The 13,261-nt window shown below is 41.9% G+C and overlaps 1 protein-coding gene across 1 annotated transcript; it reads right to left on the minus strand.

The window, feature by feature from the left end:
* Positions 1 to 594: 594 nt before the first annotated feature.
* LOC145139953 (uncharacterized) lies at positions 595 to 2,142 on the minus strand. Its single transcript, XM_079073599.1, has 2 exons — positions 1,996 to 2,142; positions 595 to 1,914 (listed from the first exon to the last, which is right to left on the minus strand). Exons 1-2 carry the CDS (start codon positions 2,140 to 2,142, stop codon positions 595 to 597), a joined length of 1,467 nt encoding a protein of 488 aa, XP_078929725.1.
* Between the last annotated feature and the right edge of the window lie 11,119 nt (positions 2,143 to 13,261).

The raw sequence follows: 13,261 nt of genomic DNA on the forward strand, positions 1-13,261 counted from the left end.
CATAACGAGTTCTGAACGTGGTTTTGGGAATATCATCCTCCAAAATCTGTAACTGGTGATACCCGGATCTTAAGTCTATTTTTTAGAAGTAACTCGCACCCTGAAGTTGATCGAACATATCGTCAATGCGAGGCAGAGGGTATCGATTCTTAATGCTGAGTTTATTCAGCTCTCGGTAGTCTATCCATTTTTAGAAGTAGCTCGCACCCTGAAGTTGATCGAACTCATAAATTATACCTATTATAATTTATATGTACTTTCTAAACTGATACTGAGTATTCATGAATGTAACCCCTTGCTCAACATGTTACAAAGGGTAATTGAAAGTTAATGAATTAACTTTTATACTTGTATATATATACAAATATATATATATAAGTAAAATTTAAATGACACTCGGACAAATAACTGATGCTTATAATCCCACATCCAAACAAGGAAAAGGAATCAAAGTGAGTTACAGTGGCGGAACTAGAAATTTTTGTAAGGGGTAGCACAAAAAAATCTCAATAAAAGATAGTAAGATAATTTTTTTTAATTACGGTTTCATTAGAAATAACAAACTAGCGCAAAAGTCTTACATAATTACATTTTTTAAAGTTGTCCTCTACGATTACCCATTTTCCGAAAGCGCTCTATCACTCGTTCAATCTTAACATCCATAAGTGATTCTTTTTCTACACTACAAATTAAAGCATCATTCAAAAAATCATCACCCATTTTGTTACGTAAGTCGGTCTTCAAAAGCTTCATTGCGGAAAAACATCTTTCAACGGTTGCGGTTGCGACGGGCAAAACCAAAGTCAACTTTAATAACCGATAAACCAAAGGAAAAGAAAGATGTTTCCCGGTTTCCACCATCAAACGAGAAAGGTCCGCAATTCCCTTCAAATTAGTAAGTCTCTCATCATCAATCAAAGAGTGATAATAGGTTTCAAGTTGACCATCAAGATACACCCTTTCCGAATCATTAAAATCAGTTTTGTACAACTCACTTAGCTTCACCAACTTTGATTTGTCAAACATAGAAAAAGCATTACAAGGACTCAAAGCCGCCATGTATTCAAGCAAATCGGTGCTCACTTCACTAAAACGGTCCCCAAATTCTTGAATTTGCATATCCAAAACCGTGTTGAAAATATCAACTTCAAAGTGATGTTGATTAGTAACCTTGGTTCTACGGTGTCTTGGAGTAACATAAAATTCGGACATTTCCACAATTTTAATTTGATGTTTATGACAAAAAGAAAATACCTTCTCCAACATTGAAGGAAACCCATTATTTCTAAAAGCTTTGAACGTTTTCATCGTCACTTTTACCAAAGAAGCCGCTTCCAAAATATTTTGATCCTTTCTTTGAAGATGTTTTGACAAGGTATTCGTGAGACCAAAAGTCTCCAACATCAAGTGTAAATAAAACACAAAATCAAGAGTCTTGAAATACGACAAAATACCGTACGCTTGATTTCGGTTATTTAAACTAGACCCCTCCTCTTCAACATATTTAAGAACCTTGATAACCTCCGGAAACAAATTCTTCAAACTTATTATGGTTTTATAATGTGAGCTCCATCTTGTCTCCCCAGCTCGAACAAGAGAAGTCTCCTGATTTAACCCTCTTCCGGTCTCAATTTCACCATTACCAATTTCTTTTTGAACCCTTTCCTTGTAACTATCTCGTATTATATCTTTTCTTTTACAAGAAGCACACACCACATTAACCACCAACGCTAATTGCTCAAAGAAATCATCAGCACCATCGTGGTTTTTTGCTACAGCCACAACCACTAATTGAAGTTGGTGTGCAAAACAGTGTATATAATATGCCGAAGGATTATCTTTCAATATCAATGCTTTCAAACCATTAAATGCACCCCGCATATTACTTGCTCCATCGTATCCTTGCCCTCTTACCTATATAAAAAAAATTATATATAAAAAATAAAATAGATAACCATTCAACTACATTAAAAAAAAGAATTTATAATTTCTTACCTGAGATATACTCAAGTTATTGTTGGTAAATACAGAATCAGTGGCTTCTTTTAGAGTTAAAGAAGTTGTATCCTTCACGTGAACAATTCCAACAAATCTTTCTTTCACTAATCCAATGCTACTAACATATCGCAAAACCATAGCCATTTGTTCCTTTTTGGATACATCACTAGACTCGTCTACTAATATAGTAAACACATCATTACCAATTTCTTCACAAATGGACTTTATTATCTCTTTTGAAAAGCATTGAACAATCTATTTTTGAATCTTTGGAGACGTCAACTTTTCATTTTTTGGAGCATTTTCTAAAGTAACATTATAAAATTTTTCATTATGGTCCCGAAGGAATGATAATTCTTCAATGAAAAGGCCTTTAGAAATTGACCCATCCGACTCGTCATGACCACGAAATGGTAACGCATTCTTCAATAAAAATCTACAAGTATCAATTGTAGCACGTAATCGAATTTGATAGTTACTTGCTTCAACTTCAGTTTGCTTATGAAAAGCTTCACTAATAGATTGGTTTTTCTTTACTAGATTTTCACATTTTTGTTTTGCTTTGTTGTGATGACTGTCAACTTTACCTTCATGATCTTTCAATGATTTCTTTTTACTCCAAGTGTCAAAGCCTCCTGTCACAAATACATCTCTCCCCCCTTATTGCCCCACAATATCACCAAACAAGTAACAACATAAACAATAAGCTTTGTTCTCTTTTGTGCTATACTCTAACCAATTAAATTCATCAAACCATTCCTTTACAAAACGTCTGTTCTTACCACCAATTTTTATTGATGGAAAATCATGGCCTTTTGGTTGAGAAGGTCCTTTAATCCAATATGCTCTCCTTATTTCATCCCTTTGATTTAGATGATATGATGTAATTCTTGGTCTATCTGTCGGGTCCGAAGGAAGATTATTAATATCAAAACTAGTTGGAATATGTTGTGGTTGTGGTTGTGGTTGAGGTTGTGGTTGTGGTTGTGGTTGTGGTTGAGGTTGTGGTTGTGGTTGTGGTTGAGGATGAGGTCTTTTTCCTCCACCACTTTCATCACTACTACCAACATCCAATGTCCTTTTAAAAAAATTTCCAATTAAACCCTACAAATATAATTAAAGATTTAAAATTCACAATTGAAGATTTAAACATAATACAAGTGAGCAACTAATTGGCTAATTAGGTTTTCAATTTGAACAAATAAATTAAACTAAATCATTAAACATTAAATCATAAAACATTAAAGATGGAAAATTAAATATTACTTGTTTCATATTCCGTAAGTGAGCCAATAGCGAAATGGGTGAATAAGCATTGCCAAGAAAAGTGATGGTGAAGCAGGAAGCAGCCGGCAGTTAAAACGACGATCATATGAATAAAAAAATATATCAATTTTTTATCCCCTGTATCCTTTCGTAATTTAGGTGTTGGACAAAACAAAAACCTATATGTTTTTCTTTTATTTAATGGGCTGTCATTTAAATTAATGGGCTAAGTAATTGGGCTTCTATTTTATATTAGAAAATGTAATCTGACTTTGAGTTAATCAAAAAGCATATCATAATTGAAGTGAGGTTGGTAATTATATGTATATATAAATCAGTATTTCTATGGTGGAATTGAGGGGTAGCACGTGCCAAGTAATTACTTCCGCCCTTGGTGAGTTATCAATCCTAAGCCTTTTAAATCTTATTTATATAAATATATGTATACTAGTATGATTTTTAGGAGAAATATAAGTTTATAAAAACATTTAAAAGAAGTTTGATATTTTGAAATTCATTTTGGTGACTTGATGTCATTATGATACATTCATTGAAAACCATTTAATTTGATGATAATTGAAATCCATTTTGATAAGATATTTGAAATCATATGTTTATAACACAATATCTTTGTGTTAGACTTGTATTCACCCCCTTAAAACAGTAAAAACTATGAAAATACGGGGGTATGGACTCACCTGTAGTAAGTTATTCAAATGTAAGACCGGTGTAGGATGCTAAGTGTCAAGTGAAGTCTTGAGCACAAACGGATTCTATTAGCATATAATGACACATATATGGATATAATTAGTGCTTATACAACTAATTATGCTAAGAAATCACCTTAGGGACTAGGAATCACTTAGATTGAAGTGTATCAATCACATGTGATTGCTCTAAAGCGGTTTAAGACCACACAAAGGTGTGTACGGCCAATGTGTGTACGGACCTTTGAGTGTACGGCCATGGGTGTATGGCCATGGAGTGTACGGCCGTACACTCATGGATGAAGTGTGCAAAAATGTGTGTTTGATCCTTGGGGAAAACTAGTGTGACAATTTCATAACAAGAAGATGGACAAACTATCATTTTTGGAGGGTTTTAAGGTGTGTACGGCCACACCAGGTGTGTACGGCCGTACACCCTTGATGATCTTGAGTAAGATGATGTTTTAAGGCTTTGAATCAAGTGTTTAACATGTCTAACTAGATGATAGAAAGAATACTCACACTTTTGAAGGTTTCTCAGGAGTTCAAGACTCAAGAACAAGTGTGTGTTCTTGGTGAAATGGATGAAGATCTAACCAAAAAAGAAGATTTCATGGATGAAAACACGGATCTTCAGTAGATAAAACCATGTATCAACAATTCAATTGAAGGAACACTTACATCTTTGAAAATTAAGGTGTAAGACTTGATGAATCTTGAGAGAGAATCGGATTTTCTTGAGGTGGAAGTGTGAAAAGTGTGAGGAAATGAAGGAAATATATATATATATATATATATATATATATATATATATATATATATATATATGTTTGGGTTCACCGCCATACTTGGGTGTACGGCCGTACACCCATGTGTACGGTTGTACACACGTGTACAACCGTACACTCCTTTAGATGAAGTGTTTGGCCCGAATGCTATACTATGAACTTAAGTTAACTCATCCTTAACCCAAACTTTGAATGTACTAGGCTTAGAACACTCAAACAGACCCTGAACAATGCTAAAAGATAGTTGAAACTAGTCTGACTAAATTGAATTTGAAAGACTGTACAAGATAGAAATTTCGGGTTGTCACAAGTTGCGAGCGTGATAGCGTTCCACTGGACTGTCTAGAAAAGTATGTGGCCGTCATCTATACTCCGCTAGATGACTGGAACATCGTCAACATCGAGGCCTCTCATCATTTTATTTCATCACACATTAACTATTTCATGTACCCATGTTTTACCCAACATATTTGTAGATATATTCAGTCTAGATCTGAAAAACAAAGTTTAAATCTTTCATCGAGTATAGATCTCAAGGTATAAAATACATATACAGTTTAGATCTGAAAAACAAAGTTTAAATCTTTCATTCAGCAAAGATCTCAAGTAAACAGATAATATGCACATATAACATGTAATTTATATAAAAAACTTCATATCTATGTGTAAGATGAAAGTAACTATGCATTCACTTGATAAGGTTGTGATTCCAACTTCGGCAGCGCTCCGCTTCGACGAATCCGGGAGGTTTGCTTGAAAACCGGACTCTGCGGGGGCAGAGTTTCTGAACCGAAAAACTATTTTTCTCGGAGCCTTTGGGCGCTTCGGGGCTTTTTTCAAGTGCTAGGGAAGTTTCCAAGGCTTTTGGGGGTGTTTTGGGAGGTTTAGAGAGTGAGTAGAGAGAAGAAGAATGGGTTTAAGGTGTGAAAAATGAAGGAACTCTCAGTTGGTATTTATAGGCTGAAAAAGTGATGAACTCGTCGAGTTTATGACCCAACTTGTCGAGTTTCTGGCCCCAAACTCATCGAGTTTCTGGTCCAACTTGTCGAGTTGGTGCCACGTTTCGTCACTTGGTGGGCAGAAAGCAATGGCTCAAATTGCGCCACGTCACCCACTTCGCTGCAGCACCCTTCCGACTTCTAAACCCTGTAACATTCACACACGAGCTCCGTTTTTGACGTTCTTTATATCCACGCGTAGGTATTGACAAGATATACAACTCTCCTTTTGACGCCATCGGCTAATACTTGACCGATTTTAAATTTAACAGTATGAGAAGATTACATTGTTTAACGAACGTGTAAAATTCATAACTTCTACATACAGACTCCGTTTTCGACTATCTTTTTATCTTTGATATCCTATTAATGAGATCTTCAATTTTCATTTAGGTTGTGTCAGCTAATAATCGCTCGATCTAAAATTCGAACTCCAGGTTGCACACTGTTATGCCAAATCTTAGAAAATTCATAACTTCCTCATACGAAGTCAGATTTGGACGTTCTTTTTATGCACGCTTTCGCTTTAACTTATACTATGAATTTCGTTTAGATTGCTAAGGATAAAAAGCCCTTTATCGTAAACTCACTTTCGGCGTTCTTTATATCTCTGGAATCTTTGTCACGACCACTACAACTTTCTTCATAGATATCGAGTTTATCTAACATTTTATTTTTGGCGCTTATTTTCATTCTTAATTTATTATATCTTATAATTAAGTATAATGCACATAAAATCACATAATTCACATAATATTCAAGTAATTCCTCTTTATTACTTCAAAATGAGTTACAATTATTGACCCTAACTATTACACCATCATAATAATGCTTAGCCTAGAAACGTAGGTGTTACAATTCTTTCCCCCTTAGGATTATTCCGTCCCGGAATCATGCATCAGCAAACAGATGCGGATAGCGACTCATCATGTCACTCTCCATTTCCCAGGTGAGGTTTGGCCCATTCGTATGTTTCCATTGCACAAGCACTAAGTCGACCATCTTGCGTCGCAACTTCTTCGTCTTACGGTCAACAATCACCTCCGGCTCTTCAATTAGCCTCTTATTTTCATCCATCCTTAACTCAGAAATTGGAATTATGTTGGGAACTTCTCCCGTGAACTTCCTCAAATAACACACATGGAAAGTGTTATGAATACCATCTAGTTCTTCTGGTAGTTCTAGCTTGTAAGCTTGGTTCCCAATCCTCAGAAGAACTTTGAATGGTCCAATAAACCTTGGACTCAACTTTTCCCTCTTTTCGAATCTTATAAGTCCCTTCCACAGTGAGACTTTAAGCAAAACCGAATCCCCAACTTCGAATGTCATCGGTCGCCTCTTCTTGTCAGCATAGCTCTTTTGACGATCCTGAGCTACTAAAATCCTTTCCCTAATCACTTTCAGCTTTTCAGCAGTCTGATGGACTATCTCGGGGCCCATAAACTGCTTTTCTGCAGATTCAAGCCAACATGACGGCGTACAACACTTTTGTCCATACAAAGCTTGGTAAGGTGCCATCTTGATGCTTGAATGATAACTATTGTTGTAGGAAAACTCTACCAAGGGTAAGTGCTCATCCCAGTTACCTTGGAATTCCAGGGTACATGCTCTTATCATATCCTGCAGTGTTTGAATCGTACTTTCACTCTGCCAACGGTCTGCGGATAGTAAGCTGTACTCAAATACAACTTCGTACCCAATTCCTCTTGTAGACTCCTCCAAAACCTTGACGTGAAACGACTATCACGGTCTGATACAATCGTTAAAGGAACACCGTGAAGTCTTTGTAACGACCCAATTTTCAAGTCCAAAAATTTCTTTTTAATTAACTGACTCATAAAAACATTCATAAGAAAATATTGTGAAAACACGTCATCTCATAGAACAAAGCATCATGTCTGAAAACCCAAGTCATAAAATATTACATATCAGAGTACAATCCCAGATAACTCCATGCGGAAATCATGTGTGTGTGTGCGATGCGATGCTACGCCGCCGACTCCTTCCCCTTAGACGAAGAGGTACCTGAAACCAAAACCGAAACCGTAAGCACAAAGCTTAGTGAGTTCCCCCATCATACCACATACCATACAATATCCTCGGTATCTTTCAACCGGTAATCATCGTTGGTATCTTTCAACCGGTAATCCTCATCGGTATCTTTCAACCGGTTGTCATCACATACCATACAATATCCTCGGTATCTTTCAACCGGTAATCATCGTCGGTATCTTTCAACCGGTAATTATCATCGGTATCTTTCAACCGGTATCTGTCATCGATATCTTTCAACCGGTATCTGGGGACTATTCCACCCCCTACCACTAGCATACAACAACATGATATAAACATACAGTCAGGCATATCCGGGTACTGACCTACCCTTCGGTCCTAAGGACCGCTATCAGGGAAACCAATCCCTATCATACACGTAACATATCATACAAATAAAACTCATGACCAAAGCATGTAACCAAACCAATATAATTATCACAAAGACAATCATCTTCTAAATACTCCTCTTTGGTGGGCTGGCATTGTGGCCTTAGACCCACCCCTACTGGAAGGTAACTCACCTCGTACGAGTAGCTGCTGATTCTCCGGGCGGGAAACCTCTGTCTACTGTTGCTCCGGAAATCCTCCGGCTACAATCCCCACAAAACACTCAGTGAGAAACTGATATCTACTCTTAGGGTAAAATGACCATTTTACCCCTAACCAAGTCCAAGACAAAGTCAACTTCCAGTTGACCCGACTCACCGAGTTGGTCCGTCAACTTGTCGAATCCCTTCCCTTTACTCGTACTTATCCACGACTCGACTCGTCGAGTTTGGCAACGACTCGACGAGTTCTCCTTCCTTACGAACATCAATGAACCTTCATCCGACTCGCCGAGTCGGATGAACACTCGCCGAGTTCACCTTCCACTGATGAACAAGTCCTGACCTTGACTCGCCGAGTTGTATGAACAACTCGTCGAGTTCATCTTCAAACCTAAGGAGATTGCCTTGGACTCGCCGAGTCTGTTCTAGCACTCGTCGAGTCCCATGAACTCCAGGTCTAAAATTAAGTCCAATGCGTTGGGTCACTCTTTCTGTCCTGCTACAACCCTTCTAACACCCAACTGAGTCCTTTTTCACCCTGAACAGATATGGGACTCAAAGCCTTGGACTCGTCGAGTCCCAAGAACGGACTCGCCGAGTCGATAACACCCACACCCTAAATCCTCGATTTCTGATGTACAACACTTGACCAAAAGATAGATCTAAGCTCCTTCAACCGTTCTAGCACGTAAAGTTACAAACTTTACGTGCATGCATGGGACTTTGAGCTCAAAAGGACATAAAATAAGCTCTAGTGTTGCATGGGGCCTTCCTTGGGTGCAAAAGCAACCCAGATCTGCCTTGTGACCCCTATAAAGACTTGATTCCAAAGCCTCAACCCCAACCATGTTTGCAATCATGGTTGGTTACGAAAAATGGCTTATAAGAGCCCTAAATCTCCCCAAAAAGGAATCTATCAAATGAAAGAGCAAGGTACAGACTTTATACCTCTCAAAGACTGCAAATGATGAACCAAACTCGAATCCTTTAGTCTCCTCTTGATCCTTCTATGCTCTTCCTTCCTCCTTGAGGTCAAAACCCACAAAAATCACTGAAAAGCCTTAGATCTTGCACCAAAACACTTAGGGTTTGCTATGGAGGGTTTCTGGGAGCATAAAGGGGCGATGGAGGCTGCATAAGGTTGTTTAAATAGGTTACAAACCCTCAGATTAGGGTTTTGTCCAGTCAGAGCCTACTCGTCGAGTCCGGGACCCGACTCGACGAGTCCATCACTTAAATCTCGCGCCTCATCCCGCTTCTACTCGGCGAGTCGATCCTTCAACTCGCCGAGTCCAAGGCCAAAAATGCAAAATATTTAAATAAAAATACATACCAAGAACCAGGTGCTACAAATCCCCCCCACTTATTTTAGACTTCGTCCTCGAAATCTGCTGCTCGATCCTGGAACAGCTCTGGGTAATGCTCCATCATCTCATCCACTAGCTCCCAAGTCCATTCCGAGCCCTTCCGGTGCTGCCATTGCACCTTTACCAGCTCAACCCTCTTGTTCCTCAGATCCTTTGACTTCCGGTCGAGAATCGCTACAGGCCGCTCGATGTAATTCAGGCTGTCATCGACATGAATATCCTCTAATGGTACCACTGCCGAGTCGTCCACCAGACATTTCCGTAACTGGGAGATGTGAAAAGTGCTATGAATCTGACTGAGTTCGGTTGGCAGATCCAACCTATATGCCACCTTGCCCACCCGGGCTATAACCCTGAAGGGCCCAATATACCTGGGACCCAACTTGCCCCGTTTCCTGAATCGGATGACGCCCTTCCATGGCGACACCTTCAGAAGAACCATATCCCTGACCTGAAACTCCAGGTCCGATCGGCGCTTGTCGGCATAACTTTTCTGCCGACTCTGAGCAGTCTGAAGTCTGCTCCGAACCTGCTGAATCCTCTCTGTCGTCTTGAGCACCACTTCGGTGCTCCCCATGACCCTCTGGCTAACCTCACCCCAACATATCGGGGTTCTGCACTTCCTCCCGTATAACATCTCGAAGGGAGGACGGTCAATACTCGCATGATAGCTATTATTATACGAGAACTCCGCCAACGGAAGGTAGGTATCCCAGCTACCACCGAAGTCTAAAACACATGCCCGCAGCATATCCTCTAATGTCTGGATGGTCCGCTCGCTCTGGCCATCCGTCTGCGGGTGACAGGCGGTGCTAAAATGCAGACGAGTACCCAGCTCGTCATGAAACTTCTTCCAAAACCTGGAAGTGAACCGCACATCCCTATCTGAAATCACCGATACTGGCACCCTATGCCGTGCCACTACCTCCCTGATATAGATATCGGCCAACCTTTCGGCCGAAATACTTTCCTGAATCGGGATAAAATGGGCGCTCTTGGTCAATCGATCAACGATGACCCAAATCGAATCCACTCCCCGCGCGGTCCTGGGAAGCTTTGTGATAAAATCCATCGTAATGTCCTCCTATTTCCACAGCGGAATATCCAACGGCTGCATCTTGCCGTGTGGCATCTGGTGCTCGGCCTTGACCTTCCTGCAGGTCAATCACCGCTCCACATACCATGCTACATCCCCCTTCATGCAGGGCCACCAATAGTCAGGACGAAGATCTCTATACATATTCGTCGCTCCGGGATGGATAGAAAATCTGGATTTGTATGCCTCCTCCATCAGGATCTGGCGCACGCCTCCATGATAAGGGACCCACACCCTACGATGAAGAGTCAATAACCCTCGGCTATCATAGTCGAAGGAGGAAACCTGTCCCACAATCCACTCGCTCTTCCGATGTTCCTCCTTCATGGCCTCCTGCTGGGCCTCCCGAATCTGCTCCAAAAGCGGAGTCACCACTGTCATCCTCAGACAGATATCCCTGATCGGTGCTGCCCTGCGGCTAAGCGCGTCGGCCACCACATTGGCCTTCCCCAGGTGGTAGAGGATGTCACAGTCATAATCCTTTACCACATCAAGCCACCGACGCTGCCTAATATTCAGATTTGGCTGGTCCATGAGATACCTCAGGCTCTTGTGGTCCGTGTAAATCGTACAATGAACCCCATAGAGGCAGTGACGCCAAATCTTGAGGGCGAACACAACAGCCCCCAGCTCCAAATCATGCGTCGAGTAGTTCGCCTCGTGAGGCTTCAGCTGCCTCGAAGCGTAAGCAATGACATGCCCTCTCAGCATCAATACTGCGCCCAAACCCGAGATGGACACATCACAGTACACGACGAGATCCTCCATGCCCTCTGGCAGGGCTAAGATTGGCGCCTCGCACAATCTCTGCCTCAATGTCTCGAATGCAGCCTGCTGCTCAGGCCCCCAACGAAAGACCACGGCCTTCCTCGTCAGCCTGGTCAGGGGCACGACTATCTTGGAGAAGTCCTGAATGAATCTCCGATAGTAGCCTGCCAATCCCAGAAAGCTCCGAATCTCAGATGGAGACCTCGGAACCTCCCATCTCATCACGGCCTCCACTTTGGCCGGATCTACCGAAATCCCGTTCTGGTTGACAATGTGCCCAAGAAACTGCACCTCGCGCAACCAGAACTCACACTTGGAGAACTTAGCATACAAGTTCTCCCTTCTCCAAGTCTCCACAACGTCTCGCAGATGCTCCTCATGCTGCTCTCGCGTCTTGGAGTAAACCAAGATATCATCGATAAACACTATCACAGACCGGTCTAACATCGGTCTACACACGCGGTTCATGAGGTCCATGAACGCGGCAAGAGCATTGGTGAGCCCGAAAGGCATCACCACAAACTCATAGTGGCCATAGCGTGTCCGAAACACAGTCTTCTGCACATCCTCCTCTCTGACCCTCATCTGGTGATACCCTAAACGCAGATCAATCTTGGAGAACCAAGACGCTCCCTGTAGCTGGTCAAAGAGGTCATCAATCCTCGGGAGTGGGTAACGGTTCTTCACCGTTACCTTATTCACCTCCCGATAATCTATACACATCCGATGCGACCCGTCCTTCTTCTTCACAAATAGAATCGGGGCTCCCCAGGGAGAACTACTCGGTCTAATGAATCTCTTGTCTAACAGCTCCTGCAGCTGTGTAGACAACTCCTGCATCTCAGGAGGAGCCAACCGATACGGTGCCTTGGCTATCGGAGCCGCACCAGGTACTAGGTCGATCCTGAACTCCACCTGTCGCTCCGGAGGTATTCCAGGCAACTCCTCGGGGAATACGTCCGCAAACTCTCGTACTACGGGTACATCGCCCACCGTCGCCCTACCCGCCTCCCGGGTATCCATAACATAGGCGACATAACCTGCGCAACCCTGTTGGAGGTAGCGCCTAGCCCTCGGTGCCGAACATAAAGCTGGTCCTCGTTGTGGCCCTTCGCCCTGAACCACCAGCTCTCCCCCACTAGGGGTCCTAATCCGTACTGACTGCTGCTCGCAGTCAATCACTGCCCCATTGTGGCTCAGCCTATCCATACCAATAATAACATTGTTCCCCCGCAAAGGTATGGGAACCAAGTCCACCAGGTAACGTTCCTCGAACAGCCTCAAAACACAATCCCGGTAGACCTCTGACGCTCGTACCGACCGATCGTCCGCAATCTCGACCTCTAGAGGGCAATCCAACATGCCCGAAGACTCAGGAAACTTCTTGCTAAGCGCAAGAGAGACAAACGATCGGGTAGCACCCGAATCAAACAATACCTGAACTGGAACACCGTTCACATGGAACGATCCTAACCAGAGCGCATACATAACATATCAATATCACAACAGCATATCATAAAAGCATAAACAAGAAGTCATACCCGTCACCACATCAGGTGCAGCGCGTGCCTCCTCGGCTGTCAGCTGAAACGCTCGGCTCCGAACCACTGGAGCCTCTAACTTGGCCTTCCGGCTATCCACAACCCGTGCTGTCGCTGGAGTCGGTGCCA

Source organism: Lactuca virosa, chromosome 9, assembly GCF_052849685.1.
Source record: "Lactuca virosa cultivar CGN04683 chromosome 9, Lactuca_virosa_CGN04683_v6, whole genome shotgun sequence".
Taxonomy (NCBI): Eukaryota; Viridiplantae; Streptophyta; class Magnoliopsida; order Asterales; family Asteraceae; genus Lactuca; species Lactuca virosa.

Bases quoted from the DNA above. Each gene is read 5' to 3' on its own strand.
- LOC145139953 (XM_079073599.1), bottom strand. From the start codon at position 2,142: ATGGCTATGGTTTTGCGATATGTTAGTAGCATTGGATTAGTGAAAGAA. The intron at 1,915-1,995 runs GTAAGAAATTAT...TTTTTTATATAG, and splicing joins ATAACTTGAGTATATCTCAG to GTAAGAGGGCAAGGATACGA.